The following is a 21,068-nucleotide window of genomic DNA, read 5'->3' as shown; positions in this document are numbered from 1 at the left end:
CTTTGTGACTCAGAAATGGTTAGACTTTCCTGTTAAAGACTCAGGCAACTGAAAAAACAGCAGAAAAAAATCATTCATTCCTAAGTACAGGAGCAAATGACCACAGCTCACAACAAAAAAGATATATGGGTGGTGCTGTAGGCTGCCAGGTTTTGCAAAGGAGAGCATGTGTAAGGAGTAAGCAATGCCAGTCAATACTCCTTGTTTGTACAGACACACTCAGCTTCTACAAAAGCCTTTCCAGGACTCTAGGAGGTTGATTTATTGTAGAGAGAGCCACGACCCTACTATTATCTTTCTTTAAGATACATTTGCTGTAGACAGTCTGCTTTCTCCCCTGTAATGCCCAGGATAAAACATGGCACAAGTAGATGGCATGAGTAAGACATGAGAGTATTCTTCATCATAAACCTAATCAGTATGATAATACATTTTTATCAAATCTTTCCCGAGTAAAAGTTACAGAAAATGCAAATAGAAACAAAAGAACATTTATTTTACAGAAGACGTATTTCATATTAAGCCAAGGAAAGACCTTTATTGATAACCAGAAACAATTGGTTTGCCACATCATTATTCTCAATTTAAAATCTCTAGTAAGGAATTTTTAGAAGAATATGTCCTCATTAGACAGTGGTGAAATTGGACTGTACTTTTCAGTGTACTTGTAATCTAATGTTGAGCCACCTTACTTCCGTGATACTGCAGTGCAATATGATTGTGTTGCAAGCACGGAAGGTTGTTGCAGTATTTATCTAAGAAAGATTTTGGGGTGTCACTCCCAAGTAAAATCTATCATCTCAAACAGGACCAATAGCATGGTGTAGTTACTTATCTCGATTCCTTTGCTATCTAAATAATTATTAACAAAATACACATCTACGTGGATAGTATTACTTTCTGGCTCTGGTCAGAACTAGACCAGAATCCCAAGTAGTGTCACTTGCCCCAGGACAGTTACTTCAGCTGGGGATCTGACCTAGAAAACCAAAAGCAAAACTGAATGTGTGATTACCTGGTAGCTAGCATCAGCTTTTAGTTAAGCTTTCACTAGTACAGGGAATCTAGTAAGGAGATGATAGAAGAGGGAGAGTGGGCAAAATCCAGAGAGGAAATATAAGCCTTTCTGCCTGTCCACTCCCACAAGCACACATATGAACTTGTTTGCCTGAGGCTTAAAAGTTCAAATTCCTCTGTCTAGGAATGGAGGAAAATTGTTATTTAAGTAAGGCTTTCTTCTGCCACATGTCTTAACTAGTGCATGCGGTTCTGATACCTTTCCATTCATCTATGGTTCGCTCCTTGTTCTCTATGGACTCATCGTACAGCTCAGCCTCAGGTTCATCATCCGGATCGTGATACTGTACAAAGTAGGGATGTGCAAGTGCTTCCGAGGCAGTGATCCTTTTATCACTGTCTAAAATAAGCATCTTCTCAAGAAGATCTACAGCTAAGGCAAAAACAGAAATGCAGTTCAAAGCCAGAAGAGATCATGAGGAAATAAAAGAAAAGGCAACTGTTTACACACAGCCTATTCTCACTCACCTTAAACACGATTAATATTACTGTCAAAATTTAGGCAACATAACAAGTTTGGAAGATTTTGTACTCCGCGTACAAAGAGAGCTGAAGGGAGCTTCTGGTTTGCTTGTGGCGTGCACAGAAACATCTCTTTTGCACAGGCAGAACCAATTGATAAAACAGAAAAACTATTATACAGAATCAGATCAAAGGTCTGCCTTAGCCCTGTATCCTGTGTCCAAAAATGGCTCATATGTTCCTAGGAAATTACACTCCAAAGGATCATTCAAACAGCTATACTTCCTGGTATATTCTTCTGCTTGCCAGCAATTTACAGCTCATGGCCTTCCTGAGCCAGAAGTGATGTCTCTAATCTAGACTCCATGACATTTTTATTTATTTCTGCTATGTACAGCTGGCTTTTGCTTTTCATCCATGGCTCATTTCCCTTTAGGAGGTTCCTGTAATCTTCATCAGAAACAAAAAGACACAGGCCTCATGAAGGGAAAACAGTCCCAGGATGAAAGGTTATGCAATGCTTTTCTCACTGGTCTGATTATTATAATATAGGATCGTACAGCAAGAAACGCAAGGAAGTTCTTATGTTAGTGAAAAATTTCATCTGTGTCAGTCTGACTTTCTTACCTAATGGATTGGCACCACGAAACACTGCTTTCAAATCCTGTTGAGGCATATGTGGAAGAGATTCGATGTATTTTCTTGCCTAGAAATAAGCCAATATACATACCATATCCACAGGGTTAAATTTTGCTCAACAGTAGCCACATCAACTCTAAAAAACCAGACATTATATTTTTTATGTTTCTTATACATGGGAACATTTTTATGTTTCTTATACATACTCTTTACATAAAACCACAGTGTATGACCTTGTTTCAAACACTCACTCCTGTACACTGGACAATAAGCAAGAGAGTTTTAAGCAGGTGCATTTTGGTTTAAAGTTTGAGTTTGCAAAAACTTTTTCAAAACTTTAGTTTTCACCTGTGCTTACTGGTTCATTGCAGTATATTCCCAGGGAATACATGCATGTAATGCTCAATCAGAAAGTACATACTAAATCATCTTTCAGTTACCCTCAGCAAAGTGGTTTAATTCAATCTGCAGCCTTCCCTCCTCTCTCTTCTCTGGTGAGATGTAACTTCACTAACCAAAGAACAAATTCTGATACTCCATTGGAAGAGATTTTCAGATGTTTGACAGAATTTAGAGCTTGCCTTTTCACTGTGGCTGTGAAAGGCTCATCCAAACTCAGCTAGTAAAAGCCTGGATATAGGATCCACAAATGTCAGCCTGACACTACATGAGCTATGAATTTTTAGGCAGAGGTAGTTAGGTTGGCAAGAGAAGAAAAGAGGTTGCATACTTGGATCAGACAGAACAGGGAATTCTGAAAAGGAATTGTCAAAAAAGAATCAGATGGCTATTCCCTAAAACCATAAAAAACCTCAGCTGGTCCTTGGAACAAACCCTAACCTTTTTAAAACATACTAGTGTTACACATTTAGCAGTCCTGTTAGGAGGACACTATTTGCAGAAGGCTAATTAAGCATCCTTGGCCTATGGAAAACAGCAACTAATCAACAACTAATCCTAACATGACTGAACAAGATGGTGTGAAAATTACCTCCAGTCTTGCCCAGATAACAACATAGACCTATCAAAGTGCACTTACGAGCCTGTCCCCTCTGCTTATATACTCATCACAGAAACCTGACCAAGAGAATCCCAATGTTTAAATTATTCTGAAATGCTATTACCATTTAAACTCCTATTAACATGAAACATCGACAAACACCTCACTAACTTGTGCTGAAACATCCAAGGAGGTTGATCTTTTAGTTTCCAGTTCTTTAATCCTCTACTTATAACTCAAAATAGGCTTGGCATTTCAGCAAATCTCTGATAGTGCTATTACAGGAATGTTAAGAAATTGTCCACGTCTGCAAGCTGCATTAAGAAATACCTAAACAGTAAGGCCAAACTACATGGTAAAGAAGAACTAGAATGAAGCAACTCCATTTCAACTGGCAATTACCTCCAAGAAAAGTATGCATCTCCTTTGACATTGCTCCTCTAATCAGGCAGCAGCAGCTCAGAGGTGACCTAGCAGCACTCCCGTTCATTAACCTGGTTTTTGTGTTCTGCCTGCGCTCTAAAGGTATAATTAGCCCAAATAAAATAGTTTCAGGATTCCTGTACCTCACTGATGTATGCTCTGAAACACAAGAAATTAAAAGAACAAAGCATGTACTATTTCCAGTAAGTATTCAAGGTGTTACTCTCACAATCAAAAAGCTCACTAGTTGTGGGTAAATAACACATTTGCATACACTATTGAGAATGTGCTACAGCAAAACCTGTAGGATCTTGATAACACATGAAGGCTACAAAAGGATTTATGAGTCTATACAAGGACCTATGTTTAGGACAGCACAACCTGAGATTTGTTGGTTGATGCAGTCCCTAGCAAAGGGATGGATGCTTATTTAGCCTCCTGCCTCAGCAATTCCTAGGTGTCGAGTACCCAAAAATTCTGGGACTGTATATTGGCCTGTGATGACAAGGTTTCATTATGCTCGGACCTTCCAGAAACACAGGGCTGCTCTGGCACTCCTACTTCTCCTGCTTACTTAACCCACTAGTGTATTCATTAGTAAGGTCAAAGGACACCTATCAATATGTACACAACAGTCATTAGTATTGGTCTGAGGTGTATAGAGAAGAAGTGTAAGAAAACAGCTGCAGCTCAGGAGGTATCTGTGTGCTGGTGTTTATCTGAACTCTTACACTATGCCCATTACCTGCCTTTATCAAACAATACTACATCTCAATCCTCACCTGGCTATCCACAGTTACTGCTTACAATGAATCTTCTAAGTGTCACTTTAGCAGAGAAATTAAGTAGAAATTATTAATTTACTAGATCACCATTTTAAAGAAGTCACATAGAGGGTTAAAAAGCCCACTCTTAACTACGAATATTATCAAGAAACTGGACCTCACGCAAGCATTTAGAGAGATGAATAAATACGATTTCCAAATTAGGGATCTAAATAGAGCACTCATGCAGAACACACATTATTTGATTCAGATACCTCTCTGTTTAGAAACCTTACAACAATGGAAAGCATACAAATTACAGACACATCAGATTTATTAGCAACAATATAATGCTCTGAGCCGAGCACCAATTTGAATTTTTTAAATTATAAGAATAATTTAATCATAAGCAATTTAAAAGATCATCGGGACTAATTTCTTAACTCTTTTCAAAAACTGAGTACATGAGAACAAGTATCAAAATTAATCCAGGTGACAGTCAAGGCATCTGGATGCCTCCAAAAGCCTATTTTTTGAATGGTGGTATTCTAGCAGCAAAAACCAGAGAAAATTTTAAGGTATTTCCTCATTACCAAATCAGAGTGTCTGTGTAACACAGGCAGTGGCATACAATGCCAGTTAGAGAAAAAATGACAGAAAGTCAGTTAACTGAATGAAGCTGTGAACTCACATGTTCTGATGATATCTTCTTCAGAAGTTCCGAACTGGGCGTGCCCACAACTTCCATTATTCTCTTCAGTTGATCGATATCTGCCTAAGTTCAGGGAAATAAACAGCACACAGTCCTTCTGGGTTTAGACAATTAATGAGCTTCCATGCATGTAACTATGATGCTTAAAACCATGCAGCGAGACAATTCCACCATAGCTCATGGAAGGATATCAATTCATACCTGCTTAAGACTAGTCCTGGAGTACGAATTTTCATGGCAGTTGCACGAAAAATAGTGCTTTTCTGTCCTAGTTCCCAATTTATTGCATTCTTAAGCCTAATCTTAATAGCATATTTATGTTTCAGTGATCTGAGGGATTTCTGAAGATCTGTCTAACATGATACACAGCTCATAGGCCTAGATTACTAATCTGACTACAAGTGAAAAGTTCTCATTTGGTACCTTTAAAAATTTGGTTTATATAGGTCTCAAGATTAAAAACTTTGAAAATTATAATTTTTCATTGTCACCTGGGACCTGTAAAGTATATTACATTTTTAATAGAGACTCAAGGTTATTTTACAGCTTTATTTAAATTCATATAATCATATAATTGTAGACAATACTTTATAATAAAAAAAATCTTATTTCTTGCTAACTAGATATATTGATTTTTTCAAATACCACATATCATGTAGCCAAACAGTCTGAGGACATCTCCCAATGACAATACACCTGGAGAACGCCTGTGGTTACAATAGAGTCTAATGATGCTGAGCACAATAGAAAGGCCAGTGGGGAGACTTGGTCTCAGCTCTCTTAAGATTATTTCAGGCAATTCTAATGTCATGATGTTTTGCACCCAGCAACAGCTTAGAATTAGCAGAAGTGTTTGTTTTTTGAGGGGTTTCAGAGTAGCAAGAAATGTCAATATTCAGTACAGAAGAATGTGGTTTTGTTTCTTGATACAGTTGTTTCCTCATTCCTTATTATATGTATTTCTTCAGTTTTCTTTTATTATTTTACTGCTCTCCTCAGAAACCATCTCAGTTTTGCTCCTTCCAGCACAGGAAACGCCAATGGAAATCCCTGATGCTCCATCAGGGACCACAGAACAGTGCTGCAGAAAAGAAAAGGCTTTGTTGCTCCTGTGGCATTTCTGGAACTACTTGCTTCTCTTAATATAATAGGACACAGATCTATTAATTCACTTATTATTTAAAAGTTAACTCATTTGCATTTTCTGGAACTTTCAGCCTAAAAGCAGTTCTATTTTGTTAAATCGTATTAGCTGATGAAAAATGAGTGTCTTTACACAGTTTCAGTTTTAGCATATGTTATTTCAGTAAGAGCCACACATGGAAGAAATCTACCCTGTTGTAACTAGGTTATTATTTAAATACAGATACACAAAAGAATAAACGTAACCTTTTGTTTAGGAACATCTGTTACTGGTTTTTATCCTACCAGTGGGTCTCATATTCAGTTGTCATATACACTGAACTGAAAGATTAGCAAATTGTTTATTCTTTTACAAGTTTATTACCTCAAAACAATGTCCATAGAAACACTCAAGTCCTTAGGGGGAAAAAATAGGAAGAATTAGAGAGTATTTTTTAAATTCCATTTTAAGTTTTGTGTTAAGGATACAATCGTTTCCTGGAAATAGAGCCTTTCCCTTCAATAGCTCTGCCATAATACATCCAACCGACCATATGTCAACTGCCAAAAAAGAGAGACAGAAATGTGCACAATGAATCAAAGAGATCCTTAAACACAGCTGCTTCTTGGTTTAAAACTATCACTACATCCAGCTGTAGCAAAATACAAGCCTTCATAGTTTACCTGTTTGATTGTAGTGCATCCAGTTTAACATAATTTCTGGAGCTCTGTACCATCTTGTTGCAACATATCCAGTCATTTCATCATCAGTTTGACGAGCTAAACCAAAGTCTAAAATCTACAGAATAAAAATAAAATAATAATTTTTAAAAAAAACCTTTCTCACTTTTGTTACAGGTCCTGATTTTCCCAATATTCATTTCTGAGTTTTCTGTAGTCCCTCACTATGGGTGAAGTAAAACAGCAGCACTCCGCAGACAAGCTCATCTGCTCTCCCTGCTGTATCTGTGCAGCCTCTGCTGCTGCATAAAGACATTTCCACTGTAATGAACCTGGAGCTTTGTTCTCTAAGGCAGACTTTATATTTTGCCTTGAGTTCAATTTTCCACTGACATTCATTTACTAAAAATAAACACTGTTGCTATAAAAAATTATGTATTATTATCAATTGGGAGTGTTTGTGTAAAACACTAACAGCAAGTGCCACTGGCCATTTAAAGACCAAATAAGCTGACTGCAAATCTGCAGAATTTCTGTTGTCTAATTTTCTTATGTCTAAGCATTTACTCAAATCACACATTATCCTGATGCCACTAGGAGAGAAATATCCTGTGTAACAATGCAAATTTAAATCACACCCCATTTGTTTTCAGTAGAACTTGCCCACCAAAACAAAGGAGCTCTGTTTATGTACACAGAGGCTTGATCACAATGTGTTCCCCTCCAGGTGCTTTCCCTTGTTAAGTTTACCGTGATGAGAAATTATTTCAACTGAATTTTCTCAGCTCATTTCCTTGCTTTTTGTTCTATTCTCTGGTTAGTCTATGTCCTACTAATTATGGACTCTATCTCAAAGAGAGACTGCCTTGAAAGCGTGCCATATGAGTCTCAGTGCTGTTAAGTAAGTCATCTGGGCTAACCAGCATCTCTTCACATAGAAATGTAAGATCATTGAGTATCTCCTGTGATGAGATCCAGGATTATTTATTAAGCTGATGGCTAATCCTTTCCATAGGGATTAAGAAAATATCAAGAGTGTAATTCAAAATTCCTCAGTTATAATCCAATTAAAAGATATAAAAAGCCTAAAGAAAAACATTAAGATATAAATAATTAACACCTTTACTTCCAGTATAGTTTAAAAGCATAATTTATTTCTTATGTAAGTGAAGAAAAATGCATGAGGCAAACAAGCACAAATAATGGCATGAAACTCAAACACTGATGCCCTTATTTTTGTAAAGATTTGGCAATATTTTTCTTAAACATCTGATCCCTTCTATCAAATGTGTGCACACACACACATACTTTCCTTTTTTTCCACTTCTATTTCCTTTTTCTTAGTACTCGGAAATATCCACTAGTTTGTCCTATGAAAAATAGTTTGAGGAAGTAAAGCTATAAATATAAACAAAGCAGAAAGCAGTGCAACAAATGCTAGACAGGGAGGTGCACAGATTTCATAATAATAGAAAAAGACACTAAAAGTCTTCCTCAATTACAGTACAAAAATACAGTACACATTTTAGAGCAGATGATCAAACACAGATGACCCACAAAATTTCACAGATGCTGAACATACATGCATGAAGACATTAAAGAGATAATCATTAAACTTGCTGAGCATCTGCAAGTGTCACTAAATTAAACAGGAAGTACAGTTTCTCACCACAGATCCAGATTAGTGGAAGAACCTAACTGCACTGCTCTTATTCATTATTGTGATTTTTTGCTGATCTTATGACATTTGGAGTCTTTTCTTAAATCCCTTACAGCTGGAATAAAGTGATTACATCAGAGTCTTAGAAACAGGAATAAAGATGTCTCTGGCTGTCCTGGAGAAATGTTTAACTTCTCATATTTAAGCTTAAAGGGTTAGAAAGCTACAAGACATCTTTTCCTCCTCCAGAGTCTCAGGCTCACTATGTAGTATCATTTCACACAGATGCACCAAGAGTTGTATTTATATAGATGTGTACATCAAAATAGCATTTGGGAAGCAAGGATTATAGGGTTCTTTTTGGTTGGTTGGGCTTTTTTGTTTGTTTGTCTAACTGCCTGTAACTGGTAATACTGGTATATTTTTGTCACCTTTATTTAATTTAGCTTGTATGTTCTATAGATACAAAAATGAAAGTTGTTACAAGGCTTCATATACATATGGCAGATGCAGATACATATTACAGGTCAGACTCTCAAGATGCACTCAGTTCAGTACTCATTCAGGGATCAAACTATTATCTATGTACCATCTGTGGGGTACATGAGGATTTTGCAAAGATATTTGTATTCACATTAAATTAACATTTGTGAGAAAACACACGTTCACAGAAATGGGCAAGTAGCAAACAGGTGAAATTAATGGAATGAGCCATAAAAATGGTAACTAACATTTTCTTAGAAAACTGTCATCTTGAGAGTTTTTGCAACACTCTGTTACAACAGTATGATACCCACCCTCAATTCACAGTCTTCATTTACGGCTAGGTTACTGGGCTTCAGATCCTGTAGAACACAGAGTTAGTAAAGTACTACTTCAGCCTTTTAAAATATATCATAACTATATCTTAGTAACACATTTGATGCACAGAGGGACACACTCCATTCATTTTCATTACCTCAAAGACTGAACTCACCCGATGGATGATTCCAGCTGAGTGAATATACTGTGAAACAAAACAAAACAAAAAATATAAGATTTGAAGTTAAAGGTGAAGGGAGGTTGAAGCCACTTGTCCTACTTTTTGCTTCTGAGACTGACTGTTTTGTATACAGAAAATACTTACGTCATACCATGTTTTCAGATCAGAGGTATGACAAACTTCAAAACCTCCCTGTTTTGTCTTACCCAGAATTGGATATTTCAAGAAAGGTAACCATGAAGACTAGATTCTACCATTAAAGGCAGTACTCAGCAATTCTTCTGTATAAAGGCCCTTACCAATTTGAAATTTGTTCTATCCTTCCCTGGATTCCATGTTGATCAGCTAGTGGCTAGTGAAATCAGTGGCCGAGGGAGCAGCATGGTTGACTCCTACCTGATATAAGTCATGTTCCCATACTGTGAACATTAATACAGGTGAAAGTAGCCACACCTGCACTCTGGGACAGGTTAGTGACCAAAATACCCACTAAAGCCACAGCATTACTTCAGGTCCACTTTCTAAGAGGTACTTTAGCAGCTATTTTTTATGTGCTATTTTACATAAAACATAACATTTAAAATAAAAAAACGAGAACAGCTTACTCTGTCATTGCCTATCATTCTCTAGTTAGGATTAACAGCAAGTTCGTCTATGATCTTATCAACCAGCATGAGCAGGGCCTTCTATTCTCTAGAGGTGAATTCACCTTTTTTAGGAGAAGGCATTATACACAACCTGTAGAGCAACTGGGAAAACCCAAAGAGAACACAAAGGCACTCTTCATATTCCAGACCTAAGAACTGTTTATCAGAAGCCAGGGCCACCTCTCCATGTTCCTCACAGCAGCTGCAAGCAGCAGAATGAACAGGAAGCCAAAACACTATCAACAGAAGGAGCCATGTCCCTACTCTGCTGAGACAACTGCAGCAGCCCCTCCTAGTGCCCCCAAACAGTCATATACAGGATCAAATGTTCTTTGAATAATGAGACATGAGAATTTCAATTCCAGAAGAGAGGAGCCACCAGCAACCCCTCCCCTTTGAAAGAGATCCAGAAATGCACCTGAGTGCATTTCTGAAATTATTATTCACTTAGAGCACAATTCTTACTATTACTTAGCTTTGACACAACGTAGACTTATATTCAAAACCACAAGTAGGATAATTAATGCCAGAATCTATTTTCCTAAGCTATTAACTCACGTAAATGAAACAAAGCAATTAAGGGCTCAGTTGTGTAATTTTTATTCACTAAAATCTGTACTTAAAGTGACAGAACCTGCATGCATGAATAAAAATTACTGTCTCAGGCACAATGCGACTTGCTGAAAATCATGTAATAAGTATATTTCAGAGCCAGTATTTACCATGGCTTGCTTTCAAATATAATTATTTTCCATGTCTAAAATATCAATTACTAAGTTAACTTGTAAAGCTGCTGACCTCTCTCTTTTCTGTTTGCTTATATGTCGGGAAAATCCATACTGGTCTGAGAAAAAGCTTAGCACCTAGTAATGGGAAGCATTAACTACATTTTGTCCTGTTTATAGACACTTACATGTTAAACACTATCAAAATGATACATAATTTGATACTTTTTGAAGAAAATTTTGCTGTAGATTCATTGCCAATCGCCTATGTTATTAAAGTGTATAAATTTTAACTGATATGATTAAAGGAAATAATGACTTTACAGGCAGACTAAATCCTAAGTGATTGTGTGCAGCATCATACATTGCTGGGATAAATTTCTACTTCCACACATTTCCCAGAGGACCCAGCTAACTTGGTTATCTCTTCACCCACGTGATACTCTCTACAAAAGCCAGGACTGTGGTTTTTCAAAGTGGCTCGTGTCTTTCAAAGCGCAAATGAGTTACTTCCCATATTTTTCTTCATCCATTTCACATTCTTCAGAATTTTGAGACATTATATAGCACGTTATTGTCCTGCAATAGGAACTAAAATAGACACTGATCTAAAGTTAACTTTCAAGGGGAGTATTCACAAGGTAAACATTGGTAGGCTTGGGGGCTTATTTCTGGTTAGAAAAATTATCTGATAATTACTGAAATGATTACTACTATTTGCGACTTTTAAGACTTAAAACCAGTGTGTAAGTATGCTCCTTGCAACCAACCAGTTCTTACAACATTTAGATTGCTGACTCATTATTTCAACATTTAGATTCCTGGACACAGAGAGTACCTTAAGACCTCGAAGTAACTGATAGATGAGAAACTGTATATGATCATCTGTTAACTTCTGGCACTTCACAATGTTATTCAGGTCAGCACCCATTAAATTTGTCACAAGATATCTGTGAAAATAAAGAAGTGAGAAAAAACAACGCAGAATGGCAGAATATAAATTCTTCTGGAAGAGTATCCACACAGGCCATGTAGGTTCCTTTTCCACTGTCTAACACATTTTATATCCTTTAAATCACCTATGAGTTCTAATAATGCAATCACTGCTATGAGATTTAATATAACGAACAAGAAAAATCCTTGCAGTATATTAGAAGCTTTTATCACTGTTTTCTCCATGACACACTACAGCAGTGATAGATGCAACACATTTTTTGATGAAAAGGAAGCCTCACCCAGCATCAAAGTGGCAGCCTGAGGCACCAAAACTACAAGACCTGCAGGGCCCTGGATGATGGAGGGTAGTAGAAATAACAGTGTTTTGTGTAACTTCCCTCTCTGTTCCTGCTGGAAGTTCTATTTTTTGACAGATTTTGCAGAAACATTGATTCTTTTCCAAATACAGCACTGGAACAAAAGAATGCATCCATCATACCCAATTCCCATTTGTGTAATTTTGCCCCAGAGTCAAAGGGGTTTGGTCACTAATTTCCACGAAGACAAAAACCATGTTAATTACTATTTCCTCTGGAAATTGTTTACTTAAGTGCTTACACAATTATGTAAGCCAAGAGGAAATCAGCATAAATTGTATGTTTGAGTGACACCAAAACATACCTAGTTTTAGGTTAGCCAGGACTCTAGCCTAAATTTACCTTGTTTCAGTTAACTAACAGAATACTTTTCTGCATTCCTGAACTCCACCATCTCTGTATGAAAAAACTATCTACAGCTTACAAACACACAACTGAACTGAAAAAGTTTTAAGTTTATTGGCATTTATGCAGCATTAAAACATTTACCATATACTTTTCATCTAATTTAAGTAATTTAAATTTTCATCTAGAAAAGTACAAAAATGAGGTCCATCTCCCTGCCTCCTCTTTTGTGGGAAAGTTGCAAAAAGATTTTTTCAAAGCTCACTGTGGCCGAAAGTGTTTTAGAAATGTATATTCTTTATTTTTAAAACCAGAATGGTATTCACTTACTTAGGAACTAGTCAGAATGATTTAAAAAAATTTACTTACACTTCATTGAAGTTTTCTATTGATGTTGCAGGTGTAAAAACATCTAGCAGTCCTATAACCTATCAGGTGAAAGAAGGGGAAGGAAGTGACATTTTATTTTTACAAACCTGTAAACCAACATGCAATTTGTATTGACAGCGCTCAGCATTTTTGGGATGAAACTTACAAAAATATGACATATGGTCATACTGAAAACTGACATAGTAGGTGATTTATAAAGGTATCACCTCAGCCATCTTAATTACAATCTTAATACAATGAGCAAAAAAAAAAAAGTCAGAAGAAGTAATGTCTCATTACAGAAAAGCTGACACATGCCTTATACAATTGTTATACTTTAGATTACGCAAACTTTCATGAGTTTTCTTGGTCTGTTTTTATTAGCTTTTTTATCCTTTTCCCAGGTATTTTTCAATCAACCATATTTCATCCAGGCTTTAAGTCATCAAGCTACCTTTAAGTAACTGGATGCTCCACTGAAATCAACTGTTTACCACATAAACTTAGACCAGTGCTCAGTTATGTTGGATCTGAAGGTCTGCTATTTTTCATTTAGCTATGACACTGCTGTCAATTGCAACGAGACTGATCTGCCCTCAATTTCTCAAAAAAATCCATTCAGCAAAAGCAGGTTTGAGGTGTGGGATCTTTTTTTTTCCCTGGGCTGATGTTTCAACAATAGTGAATAGAACACTTCTTTACTTTATTAGACTTGTTTTGAGTTTCATTAACCTCATCTTCAAGATTTAATTAGATATTTTTAAAATAAAAATGCAGTCTGTTACTGAAAGTTTCTAAAGTCCAGTGACTTCACTACACCTAAGATGGCTTGGTGCAGGTATCTTGGGTAGCTAGACAGTTGCCTTTTGAAAAAGATTGTACCTATCTGAAATTAAGCATATATTGTAAACTTTTGTAATGGAAATCCAAAGGGAAGAACTCACTCTCCACTTACGTTCTCATGCTTCATGTGCTTAAGCAACCGAAGTTCTCGGTAGGTCCTCCGGGCATGGATAAGTGATTGAAAAGGTCTTGAAAGCTTTTTCACTGCCACCTTCTGTCTTGTTTTGGTATCATAAGCTGAGCTGGAAGAGGGAAAGAAAACGTCCACATTGATGGCATGGTCTACAGCAAAGCTCTCAACCAGTTCACTAAGGGAAGCTGTACTCTCCTGAGGACTCTTACCCCTTCCTTTACCCTCTTTCACCTTCTACCCAGGGACTGCAACCAGGGAGCCAGTCAGCAGTAACTCTTGTTATTCAAACACAGGTCCCTTGTTTTCCATCCAGCAAATTACTAATGCTTATGGGTACTGTTCAGGACTCATTCCCAGACAATCCTTTTCCCAAATGGCAGGAAAAGTAACCAGACAATTAGCTCCATTTGTGCAGCTCCAGCCTCCAGCTCCAAGGCAAGGCTCGTAGGCAATGTGGGATTCAAACTGAAGTTTGTTCTTACTGAGTAAATTGGAACCTTTACTAATTAGAGGAACACTGCCTTTGTATCTATGAATATTAATTATTACGAGACCATTAGCTTGATAGATGATAACATCCCCAAACTGGTATCAAGTTAGGATGCTGACATAACTATGGCCGTGCCTTTCCCAGCAAGTGAAGGATGAGCATGTCTTATACTCCAGCCCACATATCCACAGCATGTGCTTAACATTCCACAGATGGAGGTGCCCTGCTGAAGAGGACACTAAATATACAAGTCAATATTTGCAAGCAAGGGAGACCCACATTTTTGGGCATTAGAGACGTGACAAGTACAAACTATAAAAAAATTACGTCTGATATGTACCTCAGGGACAAAAATTATCCCTGTATGTATTACTTCATGACACTGTATAGCACAATTACGAAAAGATTCTGTTTGTTACCTCTTCCTAAGAAGAAAGAAATTTCTTTCAGTGGTTACTCTTACCTATTAATTGTGTTCAATTAAAGTACTTGGAAATTCTCAGTTTAAAGAGTAGATAATACTATGTGTACTTGCTAGAGAGCACTAACAAATCAGAAGCCTTCCTACACATTTATCTCACAGAACTTTTTTGGAGTTACAAACACAAAAATTAAACAACATGAAAAACGCATGGAGTAGAATGTCAACAGTCAGCAGTCACATCAAATGCTATTAACTTCTTCTCCATAGTGTTTTAAACACTCCCACAAAGTAGAGACAAAAACCATTGATGGTGCCTGGAGTAACTTCCAATCTAACACACTGAGCCTACAATCAGCTCCAAATAGGTGGACTCTGACACATATTTGGTGCTATGCTGAAGTCATGAAGAGCCAAGTGAAGAGCAAAGCCTCTATCTGCAGGACAAGGTGGTATTTCTAATCAGAAGAAACAAACGATACAATCAACAAACGTACAGGAACAACAGTGGCATCTGAAAGGTGATTGTCCTAGAATTAATCCAACCTCCACAAGGTTAATTTAGAATTTCATAAAGACAGAATAGAAGCAAGTAGATTTAATCAACAAGTTTCCTGCAGGCTCTATTGAAGGAGGGAGTCACTCATGAGATAAATGACAGATACGCAGATTACTTAGCTGGTTTTTTGCAAGCATCACAGAAGTTGACCTGGTAAGTTTTAAAGATGTAGAGTGCTGTGGTTTTGCTGAGCACCTCAGAAAGAGCATTTCCTGAGCAGAAGAAAGAATGCATAGGAAGAAGGAGAAGACTGGTATCACTCTGATGAGTGGATGGATGGAAGGGATACAAGAGAGAAAATTGTCCAAACAGTGGGGCAGGGACAAAGTTATTCAGGATATGAGGATGCTGTGTGGCTTAATTACATGGAGCAGCTCAAGGAACAGTGTGAGAAGAACTGACAACAGAAATATCTTAAATTCCACGACTAGCCATAAGGACAACATGAAGGCTGCACAAATAAATCTAAAAAAATAAAAAAGAAACCAATGCTTAGCTTCTAATATAACAAAGATTAGATGTAATTGCCCTGTGTTTAGTCATGGGCAACAACATCACTGGAGAACATTGCCAAGTCTCATAAATTCACACAGTCCATTGCCTTTCCAATTCTGGGGGGAAAGGAAATGTTTATCCAGGTAAATAAATAACATCGCTCAAAACAGCAGTTTGCTTAACATCTCAGCTCTTCTGGTAATTTACAAACCTTCCCACCCATGCTTGTACCAGTTTGTGAAATACTGTACACATTATACAAGGCCAGGAAGAATTAGATTTTAAATCCTGTTATCATGATAAACATCACTCTCGTCCTAATTCTAAGTTCAAATGTGAGTTTCAGTGGTTTAGAAACCACTGATCTTTAAGATTAATTGCTTTTTATCCTCTGTGTAACTCAAGGCTGCAAAGCTTTCAGATAGTACAAAGGACAATCTTTTTAGCTTCAGTAATTCTTATGACAGCAGCTTTTTAGACCCAAGATGGAATCCATAAAGAGAGAGGAGGAAAATGAAAAGGAGAAAGGAGAAAGCAAGTTGAGTCCTGAGATCTCCAACAGGAAATCGTGCATTGAAGCTGGATGGGCCAGGGATTGACTTGGTGTAAATGAGTGCTTCCACACTCAACTAACTGTACCAAACTTTAACCAGGGCCAACGCCTTCAGACTCCTTCATTGCCTGGCTTACCATCATCATAATTCAAGTTATTAACAGCAAAGCATTCAAAAATATGTTTCATGTTGTTTGAACTGTCTTGTTTGCCAGATTCAAGGAGGATTTGCATATGTGATCTCTGCTACTGCCTCTGTAATCACATTTTCAGATTAGATCTCTCTGTCTTGCTACTACATCATCATGGCTATAATCTGGTTTGTCCACTGAATCTCTCATCAGCTACTGAGTCTATTAGGTGGCAGGATGAATTGTTCCCCTTTCTGTGTGATTTCCCCATGAATGCTCAGCTTTCAGAGTAGTCCCTGGAGAGGACATCTCTGGTTCCAGCCACAGCAAAAATACGGGCCCACCTGTGCTTGGCACCTGCAAATCCTTCCTTGGAGACCTGTAACAAGCATTATTAAAATGACTGAAAATTACTTATTAAAAAAACCCCAAACCCATGCTGTTAACTGTTTTGATTTAACAGGGAAGAAAAGGGTTAGAGGCCCTTTGTCATGGTTTAACTGCAGCTGTCAACTAAGTGCCATTGCTGCCTGGTCACTCCCATCCACCTCCAGTAAGAAAAAGTAACCCTCATGTGTTGGCATAAGAATAATTTAATAATTGAAACAAAATATAATAAAATTTAATCATAATGCCAAATAACACTATTTCAGACAGACTTTCTATCATAATTTAGAAAGAAATAGAATTACCATTATCTTTTAGTTCACAAGAAACAACTTTGTAACAATCTTACCAATAGCTTTTTCAGATATAATCATTCTTGACCCAGAACCCATCAGAGTTATGACATATTTTTTGCTGTCTCTCCTTTTCAAGATCAAGGATAAAATGCCATTACTCTGCTGGGATGGCGTCATTTTCACACAGATTAGAGACTTTGGTTTAGTGTGATTTTCAATCATTGCTTAAATTAGACTCACCTTTTTAGTGTTGTCAACTCCTATATTTAATAATTCTATTGAAGTGCCACTTACATGAAAATATCAATTTTTAGTTATATGCACATTTTCCCAGTTCTTAAGATTTCAGAGAAAATTTGAACATAGGAAGCTACTGCAGTCCAAAAACTCAGAGGCAGAAAGCATGGGATTTTAACAGCCTCAAGGTAATTTTATAACTTTTGACGAGATATGGATTTTGGTAGCTGATCTTTATAACTATGGCCGTACACATAGTAATTTCCCTAGTATCCACAGAGTTTATCCTCTGTGGTTGAAGAGCACTATAACTGGACATACAGGCCACTCATGTGTGCAGCCTGCTCAGACGCCTCAGGGATTCTGGGACTAGAAGCACACTATTCACCTGTGACTACTTAGTCTTTGGGATCAAATTTGCTTCAGCAGCTGGAGGGCTGTTTGTAGGAGCCTGATTTTAAAAACCACACATGGAGCCAACTTGTATCCTATTTAGTAAACTCCAGTATCCAATGCAGGAAGAATCCTTCCTGGGATCAGCTGGTCCCCTTGAACTACAGCCAGTCCCTGAAATTCCTAATGCTTTGGGCTCAGAGAGGGTTAACTAGCTGGGCACAGCACTACCCACAGTCCCTGGAAAAAAGTTCGTCTTGAATGCAGCATCCAGTCTATGAGTCCTCTTCATTCCTGGAGCCAGCTCAGGTATAGCAGACACAGAATGAAGGCATGACCCAAAGCTGGTTGTACATGGCACCAGTCTTGTGTCTCCAGCAACATTCCCATTTGCTGTAGGTTACCCGTGTCAGACAATATTCCATCCCCATCACGCTGGATAACCACAAATTTCTGATGGTCTACAAAGTCCTTCACAAGCATTACAGCTGTACAAATTATTTAAGTATATGCAATCTAAGCAACTGATTTGGGGTTAGGAGCAAAAACCAGAAGACTAACTTTTCTGATTTTTAAAAAATATAATTCAGTGTCTCAGCTTGCGAGGCTGTTACTTTTACATCATCAGAAGTTTGACAACTAGCTGGACACACAATACCAAAACTTGGAGAGAATGCTGGAGACAGCACATGTGACAGTGACACTGGGTCTGGTGTTTCCCCACATTGTTCCAGGATTCTATTTTTGTTTCTTTCACTGCAGCACAAGTTTCTTTCCCTCACTGGGTCATATTCCTCCAAAACATGCAAAAATTCTCCATTATATGTAATTGTTAAGAGAAAGACAACAAAAAAGAAAAAACAAAAATAAAAAATGCAATTTATGCTCAAAACATGGGTTCAGAATTTTGAATGCTTATCTGCAGACCTCAGAACCCTTTCAAGTACCCACTGATTCCTTCCACTGGAGGAGACATGAACTTCCTTGTGGGCAGATGTCCTCTAATTTTTAAGATCCTAAATTGCAGAGAAAAACAAGTAACAGCAGCAGAAGGGTCTATGTGAGCAGATATTGAAGGGGAAAGAACTGAAGAAGGGTCAACACTCAAAGAATCTCATCACTGATGGAGGCAGCCCTTACTGCACCATACACTGCAAGTAAGATAGAAAAGAGGGACCACAGGAATCCTGCCCTGGGACATTTTCTAGTAATTTAATGTAATTTGGTTTCCTACAACTACAGTGAGTAACAATCCCTTTTTTACTCTTCTCATAAACGTCATGTAAGTGAAAGAAAGCCACCATATGAATAACGTGGATTTTATTTTTTATTTGCAAGGTTTAGTTTGTGAGCTTTGTCTTCTGGGATTTACCTATCTTGTTCTTCTTTTAAATAGAAATTATTTATTTTTAATTTAAAGAAAAAGCTGCTTTTTATCGAGATATGGAGTAGTCATGAAAAAAAGCACACACAGTATCCATCCAACACCAGCAAATGGACCATATCAGCTACTGGCAGTGAAGCAAGAGGACAGAAAATGGTTATCCACAGCCATTTTAATTAAAGCAGTAAAGTAAACCCAGGAAATGGTTTATTGGTTTCTTCTTTATAAATGTTTTGTTATTGTTTTGCAAGCTCATGTTGGTGATTTTCACTCTCTAAGAGCTAGCTGTAAGGTTTGTTTGCTAAACCACACAAATCACAACATATATGTGCATCAAAAGGAAAACCATAAAGAAAAATTTTCTTTAGCAAGAAAAAACAGGATGAGGATGAGTAATGGGAAGTTCTGAAACTACATGTTAATCTTCTCATTAGACAAAAAAAATCCACTTGCTTGATGATGACAGGATATTGTACTGTAAAAATTACATCCCCTCACTTGGATATTATTCCAACACACCATGCTGAGCACTAGAATCAATGGTTTTGGTTTTAGCACAATGACTGTTAACTACCTCAGATTAATTTACCCCTAAATCTAAACATAAACCCACAAAATATCTCTTACATATACAACATAATTGTTCTATAACCAACACAAAAACATGTTGGATTTTGTTTTCAGTAGACATTGAAAATATAAGAAATAATACTCTCCACATGTTTATGTGAATACATCAAAAGTTTTCATTCAGTGGAACATGATCATAAAAAGTGTTGTATCAGCCTCTCAATCCACAAGCCACATTTTATTTTTTAATCTGTCTCCCATGCCTCCACAGTGATTTAAACACTTAAATAACTTTACAAAGGAGCAGCCACACTTCTTTAGGTGAAGCTACAGACAGCACAGCTTATATCAGTGGGAATGATGCATTTCAAAGCATGGTTGTGAGAAAAACGTACAGAAGGTTGGGGTCATAACCTGTTAGCTTCCTCAGCATGTGCAAACAGCTCATGGATACTAAAATAATCATGTATTCTACATAGCCTAAGCCCAATGTCAGTAAGTAAACAAGAATATCAGTCAGCTGCCACTAAGCCAGTACACTGCTAGTGACAAGCGTGTTCCATCCAGTATTAAAAAAAAAAAGACTGACAGGTAGTCATATATTGTGGGCTTTGAAGCTTCAGATAGAAATGCTTGCAGTAAGTCTGGATATAAAGTTTAACATGAAAAATATCAGTGCTTTCAAAAACATTAAACAAATCTATAGAGACAAAATGTCACTTATATTTTGTCCTTCTTTTTCCTATACCTCCCCCCACTTTTCCTTCACATGTCCTGTTTCCTCTCTCTACAACAACCAAAATATGAAATGGTAGCAATTTATTCCCAGGTTACATAGGGGCTTGAAATGTCCTCTCCCTTTCTGACTGTATGGGCAGAACTAAGATTGTATTTTTGGTATGAATCAACAAATAAGTTCTGAAATTGAAAACACCTCCTTGTGAAGCTGTACTGAAGCAAACAACAAGGCCCTAAGACTTTCAGGTCTTTGGGACAGGGACTTGTGTCCCCAATCCGTAATCATGGCTGACAGCAGGACAGGAAAGGAGGCAGCTATGCCACTGCTGCCTCATGTAGTCAGGAAGGTATGTATCATAAAAAAGTACATTGAAGTAAGGATGGAGGAGACCTGCAGAGAATACCCTCTGTTAATGTATTCTTACAGCCACACAGAAGGCTGCCATTCTGCAACCCTTGTTGCCTTTCTGCCACAACTGGTCGACCTCATGCCTCTCATTGCTCTGCCATCCCATGC

The 21,068-nt window shown here is 37.4% G+C and overlaps 1 protein-coding gene across 1 annotated transcript in view; it reads right to left on the bottom strand.

Moving 5' to 3' along the window:
* MAPK11 (mitogen-activated protein kinase 11) overlaps positions 1-21,068 on the bottom strand; it is a 29,760-nt gene that overhangs the window by 2,422 nt on the left and 6,270 nt on the right. The window contains exons 2-11 of the mRNA XM_014877765.2: positions 13,877-14,006; positions 12,922-12,980; positions 11,733-11,844; positions 9,517-9,546; positions 9,338-9,385; positions 6,884-6,998; positions 6,689-6,760; positions 5,057-5,136; positions 2,167-2,245; positions 1,277-1,450 (exon numbers count right to left, since the gene is read on the bottom strand). Of these exons, the coding sequence (XP_014733251.1) occupies positions 1,277-1,450; positions 2,167-2,245; positions 5,057-5,136; positions 6,689-6,760; positions 6,884-6,998; positions 9,338-9,385; positions 9,517-9,546; positions 11,733-11,844; positions 12,922-12,980; positions 13,877-14,006 (899 nt within the window). The remainder of the gene's footprint in view (positions 1-1,276; positions 1,451-2,166; positions 2,246-5,056; positions 5,137-6,688; positions 6,761-6,883; positions 6,999-9,337; positions 9,386-9,516; positions 9,547-11,732; positions 11,845-12,921; positions 12,981-13,876; positions 14,007-21,068) is intronic.

The sequence above is a fragment of the Sturnus vulgaris genome, chromosome 5 (genome assembly GCF_052056855.1).
Source record: "Sturnus vulgaris isolate bStuVul1 chromosome 5, bStuVul1.hap1, whole genome shotgun sequence".
In the NCBI taxonomy this organism is placed as follows: Eukaryota; Metazoa; Chordata; class Aves; order Passeriformes; family Sturnidae; genus Sturnus; species Sturnus vulgaris.
This window is presented reverse-complemented; position numbering and strand designations above follow the sequence as displayed.